Below are 21,961 nucleotides of genomic sequence, written 5' to 3'. Positions count from 1 at the left end.
TGCAGATGATCGAGGCCGAGTCACCAGATACATCTCCAACAGAGAGTGGGACCTCGAGGGTAAGAGTCACCGTGCTGCTCTTCAAACAGGACACGTTTTCACTTTACTTACACTGAAGGAATTTAAGGTTTCTAACACTCTGAGTGAAGTTGTTGAAATATGAGGTAAAGTTCACTACGAGGACAAAAACAGGTGAGAACGTGGATATCACAGTGAAAGATGATGAACGTCTGCAGCAGCCTCCTCTCCTCTGAGGAGCTGTTCAGGACGGTGGAGCCTGGAGCTGTTGAAGCTCCTGCAGACCTTCACCCTCTGACCTCTGCTGTGAATGTTCCTGTGTCTACGCTGGGACTTTACTTCCTGTGATGTCATTTCCTGGAGAATCAGGATCATGAAAACAACAATAATCAATTGATCCTGATTAAGCAGAAGGACGACGGCAGCGTTTGCATTTTAATTAATTAATGAGTTAATACTGATTAATGAACAGTTCAGTCCTGGTCTTTACTAATTATTTACATCACGCTGACAAGTAAATGTTTAAAAACACATTTAAAATTTGGTTTTATTCTACTCACTGTAGCAGGATTACAGAGGTGAGAGGTCAAAGGTCACAGACGGGAGGATTAATGATATAATAGGTTGTGGTTATTATCCTGTCTGGGGATTTAATCTGTCTCTGGCTGACACGTTATAGAAACAGATGATTGTCCTGCTGATGAAACCTGAGCAGCTTCATTAGCCTCAGTTCTTCTGCAGCAGGAACATCTGAGAGACGTGTTTCACACCTTCTGACTCATTTCAGGTGTGATGGCTTCGCTCCTGTTTAACCAACAGTTTGAAAACCTGATGTGATGAGAAACTGTGACTGTGGAGTTTGTCTTCCAGAGGTTCCCGGCCTCAGGAACGAGCGTTTCTACGACTGCTGCAAGGAGCCGAACCCTGACGTGACCTTCACCCTGGTGATGAGGAGGAGGAGGTCCTCATCTCCACCCTCTCTCTCCTCGTCTTCCTGCTGCCCAACGACTCCGGAGAGAAGATCTGGCTGGGTGAGGACGCAGCTCCGTGTGTCGAGCTTTAAACCTGAGACTCGTTTAGAAACCTGAGTTTCAGCTTCTTCCCGTGTTGAGATCAACTGATCCTGATCCTGACACCTTCTCCAAACGCCAAGAGAACATGTGAAAAACAATCGGCTTCATTTTGAAGTTTTCCCAGAAGAGAACTAGAATCACACCCGTACCTCGTTTAGACCAAAATCACAACCCACAGTTAATATAGTGATTTTTAAAACCTCCATTTTGCTGACAGTCATTTTGAATAAGGATCAGTTCTGAACCGGAGTATTGATTTATTACAGTTATCAGAAAACCAGCTTAACAATATGATTTATGATATTTAGGACTAATGGGAACAGTTATCCAGTTACAAACCATCTGAGCTGCACAGAGAAGATTCCATGTGATCTACTGGTGTGTCCCTCTGCTCCCGACTGGTTTGAATTTGTCTCGTTCTACACGATTAACAGAAGTCGTTAATTAACCCGTTCACGCTCAGAGGAAATCACGGCACTGAACAGGATCCTGGAGCCAAACTGAAATCACCACATCAACAATGTGACGTGTTTAAAGATCCTCAGGTTGTGTGTCTTTGTGTGTCTCAGTTCATGAGCTTTTTCTTGGTTCTGGTGTTTTTATTGATCTGGTTCCTTTCTGTGTAAATAACCTCTGACCTCTGACCTCTTCACCCCCTCACACAAGGTCCTAATGTTGGTCACACAAAGGTCACGCAGGTGGATCCCAGCTCCAGTGGTTGGTTTAACTGGTTCACGTCTGTGCAGGTGTCACCGTGTTGCTCTCTGACGCTCTTCATGCTGCTCGTGGCTGAGATCATGACGTCAGACTCTGTTCCTCTGATCGGTGAGAACCTCCGTCAGTGTCTCATCTGTCTTCACGTCCTTCATCCCTCCGTCACCTTGAAGTTGAAGCTTCTCACTGATCTTCTCTCCTGGTGTCTCAGCTCAGTACTTTGCCTCCACCATGGTGATGGTGGGTCGGTCTGTCATCGTGAAGGTTCTGGTTCTGCAGTATCATCACCACGACCCTGATGGAGGACACATGCCACAGTGGGTCAGTCCCTCCTCCTCCTCTTCATCCTCCCAGTATGGTCTGATGTCTCTGTGGAGCCTCAAGTCCTTCACAGGCTCCAGGTTTGAACAAAGATGGACGACATTTCTCCTCAGATCTGTGCAGATCTTCTTTGGCTTCACTTTTTAAGGTCTTGTCGTCCATCTTGTTTAAACACACAAACACACACACACACACACACACACACACACACACAGACACACCTAAAAGCTCCGACCTTCAAACTTCTTCTTATTCTTCATCGTGTTGTTCTCCAGGAGCGTCTGAACGTCTGCAGGTTCTGGGATCCTCTGGCGTCTGGTTGCTGCTGCTACTGCAGTGGGAGGTGGACGTGGACGTCCTGAAAGCTCGGGTCCAGCAGGTCACGGTGAGGACGACTGTGACGCTGCTCTGTTCGTCTTCGCTGTGAACTCGACGGGAACGTGTGTGTTTCTGTTTCAGTCCGTGCTGCCGGGCCCGGTGGATCAGGAGATCACTGCTGCGCTGCGACAGTGTAACTACGACCCTGAGGAGGTCATCTCCTTCTACCTCACCATGCTCGGAGAAGTCCTCCTGCAGGCGCCTCCCAGCGGAGACCAGGACTACACCGACCTCAACTCCTTCAGGTCAAAGACCATTCACACTGGAACTGGTTTAGTTCAACTAGAAACATCTCACTGTGGTTGTGTCTCTAGACTCACATGACGTCACTGTGACCTTTGACCTGTGATCAGTTCATCTGTGAGTGACAACCTGAGACACCATGTTGAATGTTTTACCAGGTCATAGTGACCTTTGACCTTTGACCTTGGACCAACGTCAGGATCTTAAATGATCAGAGAATCCAGCTGAGCTCTCGTGAAGCTGCTTCATTCAGTGTTTTACTGGTTGAATCTGTTCTTGTGGCAGAAATTCCATGTTTTGTGTTGTAGAAAGTTCTTAAAGCTACAGAATGCACGTGTCCCCTTCAGTTCAGAGGAGTTATCTTTGGTCCTGCAGGGCGCTGCTGGAGCGGGACCGGCTCCTCGAGGGTCTGAGGCTGCAGCTCCAGACCAAAGAGAAGGAAGTGGACTATCTCTTCCAGAGGAACAGCTGGCCAGAGAGGTCCACTACCTGGGCGACGTGGTCCAGCACCTGAACCAGAACCTGGCTGAGCAGGAGGCCGGCCAGCAGGAGGCCCGAGAGAGGATCAGATCTCTCCTGAACCCTCACGCTCCTGCTGTCCCCCCCACCGGACCAGTCACCCAACCTGCTGTGGACCCAGAACATCTCCTCCGGCTGAGCCGCGTGACGCGTGAGCTCAACATCTCCAACAAGCAGCTCGGCTCCACGGTTCATCAGGCGATGGACGACATGAGGAACCGGCTGGAGCAGCTGAAGGGCGCCACAGGGGGAGTTGGCCCAGGTGGAGCAGGAGGCGGCCGGGGAGGTGGAGGAGCTGCGGTCGCTCTACAGGAGGGAGGCAGGGGAGAGGAGGAGCCTTCACAACAAGCTTCTGGAGCTGCAGGGAAACATCCGGGTGTTCTGTCTCTGCAGGAGAAGCTCCGCCTCCAGCTCCTGCGTGGAGAGAACGGACGAACAGGAAGTGGTGGTCGTTCAGAAAGGAAGCAGGAAGAAGTTCCAGTTCGACAAAGTCTATTCTCAGAGCAGCTCGCAGGTATCAAACCCGCGGTCATCAGAACATCACAGATGGAGCTTGTTCTACCTTCATCCATCGTCTTCTTCATCTTCTTCTTCTCGTTGCTTCTCGTCTGCAGCAGGAGGTGTTTGCAGGAGCTCTGCCGGTGATAACGTCCTGCGTGGACGGATATAACGTCTGCATTCTGGCCTACGGACAAACCGGATCAGGGAAGACCTACACCATGATGGGGGGCAAGGAAAACCCTGGAGACTACATCAGGTCAGACACGAGGGGATGAGTGGAAAAGATTCAAAGAACAGAAGCAGCTGAATGGAACGTGGCCCTGGTGTAAAATGTCTACAGAGAGTTATTAACTGTGTGTGTGTGTGTGTGTGTGTGTGTGTGTGTGTGTGTGTGTGTTTCTAGGACTCGTGTGTGCGTCAGGCGACTCGCTGTGTCCTCACAGCTAAGCTAGTCGCTCTTCAGCTCCACTTCCTGAACCAGGGCTCAGACGTACGTGTCATCAACCTGCGACCTGCGGTGCTGCTGAACACGCTCGTCCAGCTGCCGCGATGCTACCAGGTCACTTCCTGTTCCTGCTTCACTGAAACACTTTCACAACCTTCAGTCTGTTGATGTTTAGAAAACACATTGTGTGAGTGTGGTGATGTGGTGACGCAGCGTGGAGTCTTCTGACCGTTAGAAGACTCTTGAGAAGTAAAGTGCACGATGTGGAAGGAGCCGCAGCTCCAACAGAAGTTGTGTGTTTTGTGCGGCAGGTGTTTGTGGTGTCGGAGGCGTACGGCGTCAGTCCCGACTGGGCCGAGGTTCTGTTCCAGAAGGTGATTCTGAAAGGAGACTTCGTTTACCTGGAGGAGCTGAAACGCCACCGCCCGCTGACCTCCAGCCTGTTCGAGGACATTTTCAAGAAGTGAGACGCCGACCTGGTCCTTCATGAGACGACCTTCTGACCTCAGCTCACGTTGTGTGTCTTTGTGGTTTCAGACTGGAGGGCGCTCCCAGCAGCGTCACTGTGCACGTGAAGCGCCTGCTGACGCACTGCGAGGACGTGTACAGCCGCTACAGACTGGCCTACCAGCAGAAACTGGACCACGTCACCAAAACCATGCTGCAGGACGCAAAGACGTCCAACTACCTGAACGACAGACTGGCCAGCTGATCCGCTGAGCCACTGGTCTGTCAAAGAAGAACTTTACAAAACTCATTGAGCAAATAGAAGTTTGATCTCTTATCTTCTGTGGAGATTAAAATCTGATGCTCTCAGCGAAACATCCCTGTTAGTTAATATGAAAAAGATGAAATGTTACAAGCTGAGAATCAACAGAAAACCTTCATGAAAACTTCTGTGAACATGTAAATTAAAGAGACTTTTTAAACGGCTCTGAATCGAACCTGTTCTTTGACGTCCAGCAGCTTCATGTCCACTGTCCACTTGTATTTGGTTTGTTTGGTTTTTATTAAACTGACTCGTGGACCCGTCGTCTCCAGACGTGAACGGTTCAGGTTGAACGAGGCCGAGCAGGAAGTCCTCCGTCAACTTCATCAACTTGGGATCAGAGCGATCGTCCTGTTTGAGAGAAGATGTGGACATCACTAAGATAGCTCTCTCTCTCTCTCTCGCTCTCTCTCTCTCTCTCTCTCTCTCTCTCTCTTCCCCCCCCTCTCTCTCTCTCTCCCCCCTCTCTCTCTCTCTGCCTCATGTAAACCTGAGTTGTTCTACATGTATTTATGTATTGCTGATCTACACTGATGAGATCTAGACCTCATACTTATTACAGTGGGTGGATTTGCTTGTAAATACCTGGTTTGTGCATCTTATCAGTTCTGACATGTAACTAATAATTAATATTCACGATGATGTATGAATGTGACCTGACGTGGCAGAGTTCTGCAGATGGAGTCACACATTCGGCTCCAACACAAAATATAACAACCTTCAAATCACAGGAGGAAAAATGGGTTAGGGTTAGCTTCATGTGAACACAACACACACACACACACACACACAGAGTCATGTGAATTCCAGTAACTGCAGAGAGGGGGAGGAGCCTCCAGTGAAAGTGAAAGTGTTCAGACTCGTTCTCACTTCAAGGTACCTTGGAGCAGACGGAGGAGACGTGAAGTCTGAGGCTGGTGAGTGTTCAGCTACATTTATATTATTCATTCATATTATTTTACAGTCAGTGTTTTTCACTGGATCCAGAGACAGATGTGAACAGCAGGTCTGGATCAAAGAGACTTCAAAGGACTAATTAACAGAGTTAATCCAACCGTTCTTAACAAGTGTCCATTTTGTGACCTGCGTGAAACTATTTATCACGTTTTTACTGAGTGCAAGAGACTGACAAGTTTCTTCACTCTTTTAACTGCGGTTTTTACTGATTTTAACGTCACTTTTACTGAGAAGGTTTTTATCATGGGAGCTGCCTACAACAAAACAGATAAAGATAAGTGGCAGCTCCTGAACCACCTCTCAGGTGAGGCCAAGATGGACATTTACATTAGTAGGAAGAACAGGGTAGAGAACAGAGACGGGCAGGAAGCGGGGGGGCGGTGTGGGTGGTAAACCTCTAAAGACTCCGACTCGAACTAATTTTTTACACAATGGTATCTGATCTCGAGTCTTTTAAGAGAATTGTGTGTTTTAATGACATCCTCTGCTCCGTCACCAACAATGAGCTGTCCTTTCCACACTTTTTAACAGACTGAGTATTTTTACATCTTTGTGTATTTATTGAATAATGTTGTAAGCAAGTGTTTTGTAAAAATGAAGAATATGTAAATAAAGTGTTTGTGAAAAATCAAAATCCTCTCTCTCTCTCTCTCTCTCTCTCTCTCTCTCTCTCTCTCTCTCTCTCTCCCTGTCTCTCTCTCTCTCTCTGTCTCTCTCTCTCTCTCTCCTCCTCTCTCTCTCCCCCTCTCTGTCTCTCTCTCTCTCTGCCTCATGTAAACTTGTAGTTGTTCTACATGTATTTATGTATTGCTGATCTACACTGATGAGATCTAGACCTCATACTTATTACAGTGGGTGGATTTGCTTGTAAATACCTGGTATGTTCATCTTATCAGTTCTGACATGTAACTAATAATTAATATTCACGATGATGTATAAATGTGACCTGACGTGGCAGAGTTCTGCAGATGGAGTCACACATTCAGCTCCAACACCAAATATGACAACCTTCAGATCACAGGAGGAAACATGGGTTAGGTTCAGCTTCATGTGAACACAACACACACACACACACACATACACACACACACACACACAGTCACACACACAGTCACACCCAGAGTCATGTGATTTCCAGTACCTGCAGAGAGGGGGAGGAGCCTCCAGTGAAAGTGTTCAGACTGGTTCTCACTTCAAGGAGCAGACGGAGGAGACGTGAAGTCTGAGGCTGGTGAGTGTTCAGCTACATTTATATTATTCATTCATATTATTTCACTGTCACTGACTCTGGGTCAGTTTTCTACTCATGGACTTTAGAGAGAAGAAGATTCAGGATGAACTTCTGTCAGTAAATCAACAGTTTGACTCGACGCTGTGATTGGCTGAGTCCAACACATTAAACCTTCAACTGTCTCAGGTTAAAGAAACACTGAGTTTACCACCTGGCTTCATTGTGTGTGTTTGAGCTCACAGTGTTTTTCCTCCCAGACTGAAGATGAGTGTTTATGAGGAGGAAGAGGACAGAGCAGAGTCTCCAGGGTTCAGCTGTCTGTCTCTGAAGAGTGACTGGTCCATGGATCATCCTCCAGTCTTCAGTAAAGAACCTGGACCCTCAACCACAAAGTAAGAGACCAGCTACAAACATGTGAAGCTCCAAACTGAATCCTCACAGAATGAACCAGTGAATGATGTGTTCTGAATAAAAACATGTTTGTGTTTGCAGAGGTCAGGACCAGAGACTGAGAGCAGAGTCTCCAGGGTCCAGCTGTCTGTCTCTGAAGAGTGACTGGTCCAAAGAACCTCCTCTATTCTTCAGTAATGAACCTGGACCCTCACCCACAGAGTAAGAGACTGTTTCTACTGGGACCTGCTCTGAAGAGGATCTAGTTTCCTCTAGTGTGGCCCCTGCATTAGGACCCAGCTTCATTGAAGTTGGTGACTAATCTCTCAGAATCACTCAAAGAGCTCAGACCTCCACCAAGAACCAACACGCTCCTTATGAAACCACTTTGAAATCCACTAGAGACTCATTTTGATTTGGATCTGCACCAAATTCCACACACTGGTAAACATCAGTCCTCTGAACATGTCTGTGAAAGAGGACCCCCCCCCCCCCCCCCGATCTGGTTCACAGACCACAACCTTCCACCAAGTTTACTGGTAATCTGTTGTTTTTTATAATCCCACTAACGAACCAACCACCACACAAACATACTGGGTGAAGACAAAACCTCCTTGACAGAAGTAATGACAACCTGTGACTGTGACATGTGAGTTATCAGGACATGTCTTCACAGGGAGAGGAAGAGGAGTCATGTTTCTGAGGAGGAGCAGTCGTCCTGCTGTGCTTCGTGTCAGGACGTCCTGAAGGATCCAGTCTCCACCAGCTGTGGACACTGGTTCTGCAGACAGTGCATCACCTCATACTGGGACCAGTCTGGTTCTTCAGGAGACTCCTCCTGTCCCCAGTGTGGACAAAGATCCAGAACAGGAGCTGGAGGTCAGACAGCCGGTCAGAGCAGCACTGTACATGTGTCTGCTGATGTCTTCACTTCTGACAACAGCACATGTGGTTTTATTTTGTTCCTTCATACAGCATCAACATTTAACATCGTTAGAAAAGCACAAAGTTAAAAAGCTTTTATTTTCTGTAGTTTTTCTGTATCTGATGAAAACAATCAGCAGATTCTCAGATTCTCTGTCTCTCACTTTGTTTCTTGTCTTTCAGCAGATCGTGGTCTGCAGGAGGTTTCAGATGAACATAAGCTCAGTGTGAGGAGGAGATGTGAACATGTGACTGAAGGAAGTGATGAAACAGGAAGTAGAAGCCTCCTCAACAGGATCTACACTGAGCTCTACATCACAGAGGGACAGAGTGAAGAGGTTAATACTCAACATGAGGTGAGGCAGCTTGAGACGGCTTCCAAGAAGAAGATCCTCCAGGACACTCCCATCAAGGTCCACGACATCTTTAAAGCCTCCACTGACCAGCAGAGCAGCATCAGAGTCGTCCTGACCAACGGCGTCGCTGGAGTTGGAAAAACCTTCTCGGTGCAGAAGTTCACTCTGGACTGGGCAGAGGGTTCAGAGAACCAGGATGTGGGTCTGCTGGCTGTGCTTTCGTTCAGGGAGCTGAACCTGGTGAAGGACCAGCAGCACAGTCTTCTCACGCTGCTCCATGTTTTCCATCCAGCGTTACAGAAGCTCACTGCAGAGACGCTCGCTGTCTGTAAACCTTTGTTCATCTTTGACGGCCTGGATGAAAGCAGACCTTCTCTGGACTTCAACCACAGGGAGCTTGTGTCTGAGGTCACACAGAGGTCATCAGTCAACGTGCTGCTGACAAACCTCATCCGGGGGAATCTGCTTCCCTCGGCTCTCGTCTGGATAACCTCCAGACCTGCGGCGGCCAATCAGATCCCTCCTGCATGTGTTGACAGGGTCACAGAAGTACGAGGCTTCACTGAGGCCCAGAAGGAGGAGTACTTCAGGAGGAGATTCAGTGATGAAGAGCTGTGCAGCAGAATCATCTCACACATCAAGACGTCCAGGATCCTCCACATCATGTGTCAAATCCCAGTCTTCTGCTGGATCAGTGCTACAGTTCTGGAGCACATGTTGACCACAGACCAGAGAGGAGAGCTGCCCAAGACCCTGACTGACCTGTACTCACACTTCCTGCTGGTTCAGACAAAGAGGAAGAACAACAAGTACGGTGAGGGACATGAGACGACTCCACAGCAGCTGATGGAGGCTGACAGGGACGTTCTCCTGAAGCTGGGGAGGCTGGCACTTAAACATCTGGAGGAAGGAAACATCATGTTCTACCAAGAAGACCTGGAGCGGTGTGGTCTTAATGTCACAGAGGCCTCGGTGTACTCAGGAGTTTGTACTGAGATCTTCAGAGGAGAGTGTGTGATCTTCCAGAAATCAGTCTACTGCTTTGTTCATCTGAGCGTTCAGGAGTTTCTGGCTGCAGTCTACATGTTCCACTGTTACACCGAGAGGAACACAGAAGAACTTAACAACTTCTTGGGAACATATGGGAACACATGGGGTACCTTCTCCCTGGATGACCTCCTGAAGAGAACCATGGAGAAATCCCTCACCAGTACAAATGGTCATCTGGACCTGTTTGTTCGCTTCCTTCACGGCCTCAGTCTGGAGTCCAACCAGAGAGTCTTAGGAGGCCTGCTAGGTCAGAGAGAGAACAATCCAAAGATCATCAAGAGAGTCATCTACAACCTGAAGAAGATGAAGAGTGATGACATTTCTCCTGACAGAAGCATCAACATCTTCCACTGTCTGACTGAGATGAACGACCACTCAGTTCATCAGCAGATGAAACAGTTCCTGATGTCAGAGAACAGATCAAAGGAGAAACTCTCTGAGATCCACTGCTCAGCTCTGGCCTACATGCTGCAGATGTCAGAGGAGGTTCTGGATGAGTTGGACCTGAAGAAGTTCAACACATCAGTCCAGGGTCGATGGAGACTGATCCCAGCTGTGAGGAACTGCAGGAAGGCTCGGTGAGTCCAGACATGATCAATAACATGTTCAATCAGTGGAGATGAGTCGTTCTTCAAATACACTCAGTGTGTGTGTGTGTGTGTGTTTGTGTGTGTGTGTGTGTGATAAAGTTATTATTATTAACCCTAACCCTTCTCATTGTTCTCATGTACATATGAGAACAACTAGATCAGATATAGAGTCAAAGGTCACTGTGACCTTTGACCTTTGACCACTGAAATCTAATCAGTTTCTCTTTGAGTCAAAATGTGAAGAAATCCCCTGAAGACAGACTTGAGATATCATGTTCAAGAGGCCATGAACATGTTCTGTGACCTTGACCTTTGACCTCTGACCTCCTGAATCTAATGAGTTCCTCTGTTAGTCTGAATGAACGCTTGAACCAAATCTGAAAGGATTCTCTTGAGGAGTTTTTAACAAAGAGGGGATTTACCAGGGTGAGGGTCACATGATCACGTTTTGTATGAATGTTGTGTTTTCTGATTTAATTCTCATAGATTTGATATTTTCTTTAATTACAGACTCTGGTATTGTGGACTCTCAAAGACTCACTGTGAAGTCGTGGCCTCAGCTCTGAAGTCAGACCCCTCACATCTGAGAGAACTGGATCTGAGTGGAAACAAGCTGCAGGACTCAGGAGTGAAGCTGCTGTGTTCTGGACTGGAGAGTCCAAACTGTCGACTGGAGACTCTGAGGTCCTTAAATCCTTCTTCACTTTTCAGACTTTCTTTCTTATTGGGTCATTATTTATTTAAATTGTCTCAGTTCTGCTCTGCTCACTGTCCCTCAGTCATCTGTCACTCACCCAGCCTGTCAGTCACGTCCACCTCATCAACTCCATTCACCTGCACTCACCTGCTCCTGATCACTTAGAAAGTGTCAGTAAATAACATGTGGACTGAGGCCGAGCACTCGTCCTCCTCAGGTTTTCAAAATAAGACACATTCCTATTGAAACACGTTGGACAGTTGATAAGTATAGAAACAAACAGGAAGTGACATCAGGAGCCATCCCTACTTTAAACAGTGTTTAATTACACAAACCTGCTCAGTGACCAACACACAGAGAAGAAGCTGATGAATGAAACAATGGTCCAACATGTCTGATCTGATATTTATCTTCAGGTCACAGACTGGACTGAGGTCAGCAGCATGTTGAGAGTCTGTGTTGACATGATGACGATCCACAACAACAGGAGGACACATTCTAATATTCATATTTCTTTATCCAGGTTGATGAACTGCAGTGTGTCAGAGATCAGCTGTTCTTCTCTGGCTTCAGCTCTGAGGTCAAACCCCTCTCATCTGAGAGAACTGGATCTGAGCTACAACAACCTGCAGGACTCAGGAGTGAAGGAGCTTCTTGATCTACAGCAGAGTCCAACCTGTCGACTGGAGACTCTGAGGTCAGTAGATGGTTGGAGTCAGTCCACGCTGCTTTCACCAGTATGTTACTAAACACAGTCAGTATCACAGATCCAGGGTCTGTGCTACCAAGCAGGATTTGTGGTTATCAGGTTAACTTCAGGTTTAGTTTTTTCAGTTCTACGAAGCTCGTCCACTTCTTAACCAGGTCAATCACCATGGTAACTTCTGATGACAGCTAACCTGCTCCAGGTTAAGTTGGAGATCAACCAGTATAGAAGCTCCGCCCACTGACCACAGTGACTCTACACTGTTGTGTGGTGCACACTCTCCTTAAAGGGACAGATAAGGGAAGTTTAAATCAACGTCTGGTTGGTTCAGTTGATCTCTAACTCACCCAGAACATCTCAATGTCTCCAGACTCTTCCTGTCCCCAAAACAGCAGGGGTCTGATTTATAAAGGGCTGCGTAGGATTTCTAAAAGTGTGCGTACGCAAAAGCTAATTCCGATTCATAAAACTGTGCGCACTCACACCTGAACGCAATTAAATGATGCTCCTGACCAATGGGTTTCCACCGTGAGTCCTGATGGAGGCACGGCATCAAGAGATGTGAAGAGGAAGTGAAACTTTCTGACACTGACATCGAGGTGTTCGTTAGTGAGGTGAAGAGCGACTTTATGGAACAGCAGTGATGTCACTAATAAAGAAAACACACTGACACTCTGCCGCTGCTGTGGATAACACAATGTGTGGATAACACAATGTGTGAGATCAGAAATCACTGAACCCTCTCTTCCTCCTCGTCCTTCATTCACATGCACACATCACACTGAACCCTGCACCACTGTCAGAACAGTATTTATTTATTTAGAGCATCGGACCGACTCCCTCACATCAGTGGATCCTCACCTCCACTGGGACATTATTTGGAAAATGTCTTCACTTCTTATAAGTGATCTCCTGTGCGCTCTGTGGCACGGTCATGTTCACTGCAGTGATCTGATGAGACACACACAGTGTTAGAAGATATAATTAAAAACTATTAATGACTCGGTTCTGTAACTCCGCGAGCAAAACTAAGCTGTTGGTTTTAATGTAAATGATGAAGTGGATCAATAATCTGCTTCAGGTCACCACCTCATGTCTGCGTCGCCACTTTCCCGTCTCACGCATGAGTCAGAGTTTGCTTAGAAATACAAACATTTTCCCGTCAAGTTCGTTTTTATGAATCCCAATTTTGGTGTGAGAAGTGAGGTACGCACGTTTCAGACCCTGATAACCTCAGTCAGCTTCCTGAAGACAGGTCCATGTGTGTGTCCTCAGAGACAGTGAGACAGTGTGTGTCCTCAGAGTCAGTGTGTGTCCTCAGAGTCATTGAGACAGTGTGTGTCCTCAGAGACAGTGAGTTAGTGTGTGTCCTCAGAGACAGTGAGTTAGTGTGTGTCCTCAGAGTCAGTGAGACAGTGTGTGTCCTCAGAGACAGTGAGTTAGTGTGTGTCCTCAGAGTCAGTGAGACAGTGTGTGTCCTCAGAGTCAGTGTGTGTCCTCAGAGTCATTGAGTTAGTGTGTGTCCTCAGAGACAGTGAGTTAGTGTGTGTCCTCAGAGACAATGAGACAGTGTGTGTCCTCAGAGTCAGTGTGTGTCCTCAGAGTCATTGAGACAGTGTGTGTCCTCAGAGACAGTGAGTTAGTGTGTGTCCTCAGAGTCAGTGAGACAGTGTGTGTCCTCAGAGACAGTGTGTCTTCTTGTCTTCCACTCGTCTTGTTAGTAAACAACAGATTCAGATCTCGTGACCTCGAGACGGTGTCGTCTTCATCTGATCTGAGACAGTTTGTCCTCTCACTTCATCAGTGAAGAACTGATCAGGTGGATCTTTGTCACAGCTCTGAGATCAGTGGGACTGAAGCCTCTCCTCATCACATGGTAACCAGGAGCTCTTTATACAGAGCAGAACCTCTGCTGAGGTCCATCTGTCTCCTCTGGTCCCAGTTTGTCAGAAGCAGATGTTCATCAACACACAGTGAAACATGGCTTCACCTGTAACAGCTGTGGCATCACAAGGGGGCGGGTTGTAGAGGGGCATTATGTGCCTCACTCTGGGAGTTGCTACCTCCCCACAAGATGGCTGCCGGGAGGACTGCATCTCCCAGAAGGCACTGCTGGGGGAGGTGCCAAGGTCTCCCTCATTAAAGCCGGAGCTCAGGTTTGCGGGGAGGAGAGGAGAACAAAGGAGTGGAGGCCACCACACAGCAGGGAGCCGGAGAAGGAGACCTGGACTAAGAGGTTGTGGAAAGGAACCCCCTGAGAAAGGAGTGGACGGAGGACTTATAATTATACTTTGAGGAACTTGATGTTTTGCCTCCGGAGAGACTTTTTGTGAACTTAATAAACCAGAATTGGTTTGAAACCTTTTGTAAGACTTCTCTTTGCTTCTGTGACGCACTGCCCTACTCCCTTTTTTAGTGGTTAAACCAACTGTGATACCACACAGCAGTAAATCCACCTCTCAGGTGTCCACTCTGCACTTTGACATGCAGAGGACACACACTGAGCTCTTAGCGTGTTCATTCCAACACGTGAACATGAAGCAGAGAGGAAGCTGCTCCACCTCTGAACAGGACTGAAGTCCCTGCTGCTCTTTCTACTGGATGAGCTGCATCACTGACTCACAGCTGATGAAGTGAGTCTCTGTGACACTGATGTCTTCTTCTCTCAACAGGTGGGAGGGGAGGTCTGAGTGGAGCTGAGTGGAGCTGAGTGTGAAGAGGACAGTGTGAAGAGGACAGTGTGAAGAGGACAGTGTGTGTGGACGGAGGCTGAGCTGTGTCCTGAGGATCCAGAGGCTGAAGCAGCAGCAGCTTGTGTGTAGTCTCCAATCTACACAACCCCTAATCTGCATGTGTTTGTGAGATGAAGCCAGAGCACCTGGAGAAAACACGGGGAGAACATGCAGACTCCACACAGGAAGACCCCATCTGAACCGGATTCAAACCAGCAACCTTCCTGCCCCGATTGTGTTTATTCACATGAAGAATGTGTTTATTGAAATGACACAACACAAGCAGAATATATAAACCCTCTATAAAGAGTCACATACAGTGTGTTTAAGTTTGTCTTTATTATTGTCCACCTTTGTCCCTCAGTGTGTCTCCATGTGTGTAGAACCACATTCTGTGTATATGTTTGTTTATGATCTTAAAGTTCCTGGATTCACGTCACAAATTGATTTAGTTCAACACAAAGTTCAACACATTGAAATCACTTTGAGTTTAAAATCAGAGTTTTGTCTTTGACACAAAAGATCAAAACTCTGGACTTAAAAATGGGACGTTTTCATTTCTGCATCAGGTGCAGAGCGGTGGTGGCTTTTCTACTTTTGACCCACAGGTGGCGCTGCAGTATAACAGCAGCACATCCCAGTCAAAGCCTTTATATTCAGTCTATGAGTCAAACACATGGATCATTTCCTCTGTGACAAACCAGATGTAACGAGAAGAAAAACATCTCAGAGAGAAAAGTTCTGTTTCTACTTGTCTCTGCTTTAATGCTCAATAAACATCCTTCCACCGACTTCACTGGAATCATGACTCAGCTTTTCTTTCCTCTTCAAACAAACTGGTGGAAACATCTCGTCCTTGGTGCAGGTAAAATAACAAAATCACCAGTTTGACATAATGGAAACCAGCAGAAGAAAAGTGAATGAGACATTTACAGTATTAAGAAGAGTCGATGAAGAGCAGAGCATCTTTAATTTTGAGGAAACTGTTTCATAAACATTTTACATATTTAATAGAAAACTGACCCGAGGACGTTTCATACAAACCCTAACCCACTTATAAGGAAAAGTTTGTGCTCGTAATGAGATTCTACATCTGATCAGTATGTCTCAATATAAACAGCCTGACAGCAGATCAATACATTTATTATGGATTATTTATCAGTGGATTTCATTCATTCACCATCACATCCAGTTGATGCACATTCCTCAACCTCTGCTCTGGTTTCAGGTTCGAGAGGATTTGTGGGAAAAGTCTCTGAAGTTCAGATGAAGATGATATTTATGTTTAGTAGAAGCAGTTTGAGATGAGATGGTGAAAGATCTTCGGTCCAGAAGGAGAAGAGCTCCAGACAGAACCACTTCTCCTCCCGGGGTTTATTCTCATTATATGAACGTTTTCTTCAACGTGGAACAAATCTGAATCCTCCTGTTGTTCTCCTCTCTGACTCAACGTGGAGGATTTGTCTTCACTTTGTGCTGCGTGACTTTAAATGGAATATTAAAATAAAATGTCCCTTTCATTGAACATATTGAAAACACATAGAACAGAACTCCATGTGTTTATCTGTTCATTGTTTCTACCTGAAGTTCTTTGCTCTGTTTTCTCCTCAGGATCATTAAACTCTTATCTTCAGTCCGGTTCTGGCTGGTTTGGGAACAGATTGGATTTGATCTGGTGCAGTTAATGGAGCTCACTGATTGGATTGAGGGCGACCACATGGCTTTCTGATGTTTTACAGAAGAAACATCTTTAAATACTTCACTGTGGATCCAAATGAGACACATGTGACCTGACAGAGGTTCATCAAAACGACATGAGGAGTCAGTTTACACAGAGATGTGGATGTGTGTGTGTGTGTGTGTGTGTGTGTGTGTGTGTGTGTGTGTGTGACAGGTTGCTCTCGGGAAAGTGAAGCAGAACATCTCACCAGTGAAGAACCAGTAGAAGACAAACTGACCCTGGACCAGGTTTCAACCTCATGGTTTATTACACAGAATCATATTCATCTCTTTTAGTTTGGTTCTGAATTCTCGTTTGTAAACAGACAAACTTACTGGTTCCACTGGTCCCAGTATTATTTGTACTGAAAGTAATAAAGTTCTTCTGATGACGATCATCCTCTTTATTGACTGAATGAACATTTGTGTGAAGTAAAGTGTTGAAGTTCACGTTCCGGCTGCGTCGGGTCAGTTTGTCTTTTCACAAAGTGCGAGTGAAGAAGAGTCCAGAAGAAAAGAGGAAGACGTCTTCACTCCGCTGTCTGTCCCTCGTCCTAGCTTCTCTTCTTCAGCAGCTGGTTGAGGACGCTGGTCTGTCTCAGGGCTCTGAGGTTGGACACGTCCTCTGCGATCACCGGGACGTCCTCGCCGTGACTCGTCTCCTCACTTTCAGCCTCGTCACTGTCAGATAACGAACACAAGAGGGCGTCGTTCTCATACGTGGGGAAGTAATACCTGAGGAGAGAAGGACCACAGAGACGTTCACTCCTGAGTTCATAAGGATGAAGGAGCAGTGACCCCCCCCCCCCCCCCCCCACTGGGAAACAACTGAACCATGAAGACATGAACTGGTGTTGGACGCACTGCGGCTGGTCCCAGGTGGACACGTCTGGCAGCTTCATCACGTGACCTGCAGCCGCGATGTGGCGCAGCACGTCGGCTCTGGAGAGGAACTTCCCCTCGCAGCCGTAGCAGCGGCTCTGGTGGATCTGCCTCCGGATGAAGTTCACCAGTTTGACCTGCTGGTAGAACCTGAGGTCTGAGAGGAGCAGACAGCGAGAGGTGAACACAGAGCGTCTCATCAATATTCAAACGTCTGCATTTCAATCTGCATCGTCTGTGAATCTGTGAATCAAGACTCGAGTTCTGATCCGAGTCTGAAGCTTCACGTGTTTCTCTTCAGTTTCTGTGGATCTGGTTGGTTTTGGTTTCACATTGTGATTTAGGGACTGAAGAGTTTCGTGTCCTGCTTCTCTTCTGACTACAAACTGTTGTTGCTTCTCTTGTGTAGAAGAACAAACAGTTGTGTAATCTGTTGAACTGCCTGAAGACAAAGATCTCATGTCACAGATGATGCAGGTTCTGGAGGTTGCTGATGTTTCACTCACTGAGTTCTGTCCTCAGCTTGTGAAGATCGAAGTCGTGTGAGTCCTGAAACAAACAACACAATAACAAAACCCCACAAAGCTTCAGTTGTTGTAAAGCTCACTACACAACAGGAAATCAAATGAAGACCGAGGTGAGGATTTGAGATTCTGATAACAAAACAAACCAAGGTCTCAGTTTCCTTTGAGGTGCGACACATCAAGTCGTGAACAGAATTCAAACCTGCTTCATAATATTCACACATATTTAAGTCCTGGACACGTCAGTGGACTCGGAGCAGAGCGGTTCTGGTTCTGCAAGTGGTTCAGGTTCAGCTCCTCCTGATTTACCTTCATGTGTGTGTAGATCTAAATATAATATATATATATATAAATAAATATAACTGACAGTATATTTATTTAAAACATCTATTACTTGATTATTTTAATATATTCATGTAACATCGGTTCTGCTCTCATGGAAAAAGTAGATTCTGGATTTCTTTCCCCTGATTTTCAGAGTAAATCCTGAAATATAACCAATATATTTCATGTTTCATTTGTATTTCTGGTTCATGTTCCATCAGGAGGTGTTTTTATTTAAAGCTTCATGTGAAGAACCTGTTTCCAGCGAACTCGTCGCTGCAGAACATGCAGAGACGCTGGAAGCTGCCGTCGTCTCTCTCCTGCTGCTGCTGCTCCAGCACCTCCTCCTGCCAAGAGAAACCACACTGAGGAAACACCACAGAAGAAGAAGAAGAAGTCCTCCTCCTAAACCAAACCCCGAGGACAGGGAGTGTGTGTTTATCCACAGAATCTGATTGGTTGGACTCACCAGTCGTTTCTGTTGGAGCCTCTCTCGGAGGAGTCGGTCTTCTGGAAGAACGTCACACAGCAGGAAGTAGTTCTCTTGTTTCTCTGGAAGAACAAATTGTTTTCAGAGTCGTTTGAAGACAAAGTTTCAATTAAATTCCAAATTGAGTAAGTACAAATTCTACTTTCCAGTAGAACAAGTACCTGAGAGAGGAGAGGAGCTGAGTCAGCAGCATGAAGCCGTCTCCACTGACTCTCACCAGAGGAACCTCACTGGGTTCTACTTTATTTAGCTTCTTCTCTCTCGCTCACGTTTCCACCTTTGTCTCCATGAAACAACCAAAGTCTCACAAGACTCATGAGTGAGACGTCTCCTTGAATAATGTGTGATGTTACCAGACTCTTAGCAAAGATCCAGAATAACAGTTTGAGCCTTTTATTGGTGATTAATATATATTAAGTTATCAGAAAACCAGCTTAACAATATGATTTATGATATTTAGGACCAGTGTGAACAGTTATCCTGTTACAAGCCATCTGAGCTGCACAGAGAAGATTCCATGTGATCTACTGGTGTGTCCCTCTGCTCCCGACTGGTTTGAATTTGTCTCGTTCTACACGATTAACAGAAGTCGTTAATTAACCCGTTCACGCTCAGAGGAAATCACTGAACAGGATCCTGGAGCCAAACTGAAATCACCACATCAACAATGTGACGTGTTTAAAGATCCTCAGGTTGTGTGTCTTTGTGTGTGCGTCTCAGATCATGAGCTTTTTCTTGGTTCTGGTGTTTTTATTGATCTGGTTCCTTTCTGTGTAAATAACCTCTGACCTCTGACCTCCTCACCCCCTCACACAAGGTCCTAATGTTGGTCACACAAAGGTCACGCAGGTGGATCCCAGCTCCAGTCGCTGGTTTAACTGGTTCACGTCTGTGCAGGTGTCACCGTGTTGCTCTCTGACGCTCTTCATGCTGCTCGTGGCTGAGATCATGACGTCAGACTCTGTTCCTCTGATCGGTGAGAACCTCCGTCAGTGTCTCATCTGTCTTCTCGTCCTTCATCCCTCCGTCACCTTGAAGTTGAAGCTTCTCACATATCTTCTCTCCTGGTGCCTCAGCTCAGCGTCAGCCGGGGGTCACTGCGACGCCACCCACAGGTAACCAATGGATTCCAGGGCGTGGAGGGTTTGCACTAAGCCACGCCCCCCGAACCAGAGCTCCTGTGTCCGCAGCTGGTGGGAGGCGGCATGGCTGGCGAGGAGGATGTGCTGAGAGCAGGGGGGCGGAAGAAGAGTCGGAGCGGGAGGGAGCTCAATGCTGGAGGCGGAGCTTAACCAGATCCTGGAGGAGGTCAGGTACATCGCCGGGCGTTTCCGGGGGCGGGACGAGGAGGAGACGGTCTGCAGCGAGTGGAGGTTTGCTGCTGCGGTGATCAACTGCTTTTGTCTGGTGGCGTTCTCAGTCTTCACCATCATCTGCACCATCGCAATCCTCATGTCTTCGTGGAGGCCATTTCCAAAGACTCCTCCAGCTGAGTTTCTTTACTTCAGTCCACAAACCAACGTGTCAGACGCCCGAGGTCAGTGTTGAGGTCAGTGTTGAGGTCAGTGTTGAGGTCAGTGTTGAGGTCAGTGGCTCCTGTGGAAGATGTTTGGTTTTATCAAATTCGTGATGTTTAAAATCACAAAAACAATCATTGGACCTCGTAAGTGGAATTTCAACCTAGTCAATTTAGTAAATATCCTTTTCTATTAGCAGCCATTGATATGAATCATTTTAAACTTTACAATAATTGTTCCTCTGCGGATTCCTTGATAAACTCAACATTTTTCCATGTTAGCTCAGAGAAAACTGTGTGTTTACATCTTGTGTCGGTTCTAACTCTAATCAACTGACACTCAGACAGAACGTCCTGCAGCTGCTCCACAGAAGAATAAAGATAATGATGGTGATGATGATGTCCTCCTGGTTTGAAAAGGGCCAAACAGCTGCTCGGAATCGAACCACCGGAAGCTTTAAAGCTACAAATGAATCTCTATTTTTCGTATACGTTTTTTTAAATCCATCATCCAATAAAAATTGTTGTGACAGTGACCAGACGTGTGTTGTTCTATTTGTTCTGAACGTTGTCAGTTGGAAACAATGTCAATTTTAGATTATTTTTAAATTTGAGATCATTTTGGAAGAAAAATCTGGACTTTAACTCAACTTTCATGTTGTAGTAGTGCCCTAAAAAAATAAATTGATAATATGTACTAAAGTAAAAGTACCATATTAACTTTGCAACTTCAAAGTAACTAAATACTTGCTTGTAAATATCCACATGAGAGGAAGACGCTGCCCCTGGTGGTCAGCAGCAGCAGCACAGACAACATTCACCTCAGATGAGAAAGAACGAGTCGAATGTTTCAGAATAAAACAGATTTAATCTTTATTTGACATAATGTCCGTCAGAGTCGAGGAGCTTCTGTAAAACCTGGATCTGTAAAGACACATAAAACATTTCTGTTTCTCTGAGCTCATTTAATGTGTCACTGATATTAACTGAGTAATTTTTGATTTGTTATAAATGTCAGCCTTAACCAGAGCCTGAACCAGAGGCGGAACCAGAGCCTGAACCAGAGCCTGAACCAGAGGCGGAACCAGAGCCTGAACCAGAGCCTGAACCAGAATCGGAACCAGAGCCTGAACCAGAGCCTGAACCAGAGGCGGAACCAGAGCCTGAACCAGAGCCTGAACCAGAGCCTGAACCAGAGCCTGAACCAGAGCCTGAACCAGAGGCGGAACCAGAGCCTGAACCATGCAGGTAGAGATGCTCCTCTTGTTCCTTGGAGGCTACGTGAAGCAACGATAGAGAAAATCTGAGCTGAAAAACAGCTTCTCCTCCTAATAAGTTGTTGTTTGTGATGTTTTCAGGCGGAGGAGGAGGCAGCGTCCCCTGGCAGTCACATCGTAGAAATCCTGTCTTTAAAGAGTGACATACAAACTCAAGAACCAGAAGGAGGAGGAGGAGGAGGAGGAGCCACACAAAGTGTCCTGGGTCCAGCTGTGACTGTGAGCAGCTGTTTGAAATATCGTTTTTATTGTTATTTAAACTGAACAGATCTGTCCTCGACCTCTCAGTTCTTGCAGGCGCCTCCCAGCGGAGACCAGGACTACACCGACCTCAACTCCTTCAGGTCAGAGACCATTTACACTGGAACTGGTTTAGTTCAACTAGAAACATCTCACTGTGGTTGTGTCTCTAGACTCACATGACGTCACTGTGACCTCTGACCTGTGATCAGTTCATCTGTGAGTGACAACCTGAATCATGTTGAATGTGTTATCAGGTCACACTGACCTTTGACCTCACACCAACGTCAGGATCTTGAATGATCAGAGAATCCAGCTGAGCTCTCGTGAAGCTGCTTCATTCAGTGTTTTACTGGTTGAATCTGTTCTTGTGGC

The 21,961-nt window shown here is 46.5% G+C and overlaps 2 protein-coding genes and 1 long non-coding RNA gene across 3 annotated transcripts in view; 2 read left to right on the top strand and 1 right to left on the bottom strand.

Annotated features, from left to right (window-relative positions):
• The first annotated feature begins 5,806 nt into the window (after positions 1-5,806).
• LOC128444271 (NACHT, LRR and PYD domains-containing protein 12-like) overlaps positions 5,807-21,961 on the top strand; it is a 330,858-nt gene continuing 314,703 nt past the window's right edge. The window contains exons 1-3 of the mRNA XM_053426645.1: positions 5,807-5,898; positions 7,077-7,169; positions 7,427-7,561. Coding sequence (XP_053282620.1) covers positions 7,434-7,561 — 128 coding nt within the window. The 5' untranslated portion in view covers positions 5,807-5,898; positions 7,077-7,169; positions 7,427-7,433. The remainder of the gene's footprint in view (positions 5,899-7,076; positions 7,170-7,426; positions 7,562-21,961) is intronic.
• Positions 16,535-18,059, bottom strand: LOC128444304 (zinc finger protein 277). The gene is made up of 2 exons (XM_053426705.1): positions 17,198-18,059; positions 16,535-17,068 (listed from the first exon to the last, which is right to left on the bottom strand). Exons 1-2 carry the CDS (start codon positions 17,413-17,415, stop codon positions 16,888-16,890), a joined length of 399 nt encoding a protein of 132 aa, XP_053282680.1. The 5' UTR covers positions 17,416-18,059; the 3' UTR covers positions 16,535-16,887.
• Positions 17,176-20,096, top strand: LOC128444319 (uncharacterized). Its single transcript, XR_008339142.1, has 3 exons — positions 17,176-17,395; positions 19,451-19,529; positions 19,630-20,096. It is a non-coding gene; the product is annotated as an uncharacterized LOC128444319 (long non-coding RNA).

This window comes from Pleuronectes platessa, chromosome 7 (genome assembly GCF_947347685.1).
Source record: "Pleuronectes platessa chromosome 7, fPlePla1.1, whole genome shotgun sequence".
Classification (NCBI taxonomy): Eukaryota; Metazoa; Chordata; class Actinopteri; order Pleuronectiformes; family Pleuronectidae; genus Pleuronectes; species Pleuronectes platessa.
This window is presented reverse-complemented; position numbering and strand designations above follow the sequence as displayed.

Bases quoted from the DNA above. Each gene is read 5' to 3' on its own strand.
- LOC128444304 (XM_053426705.1), bottom strand. From the start codon at position 17,415: ATGAGACGCTCTGTGTTCACCTCTCGCTGTCTGCTCCTCTCAGACCTC. The intron at 17,069-17,197 runs GTGCGTCCAACA...TTCTCTCCTCAG, and splicing joins TCCACCTGGGACCAGCCGCA to GTATTACTTCCCCACGTATG.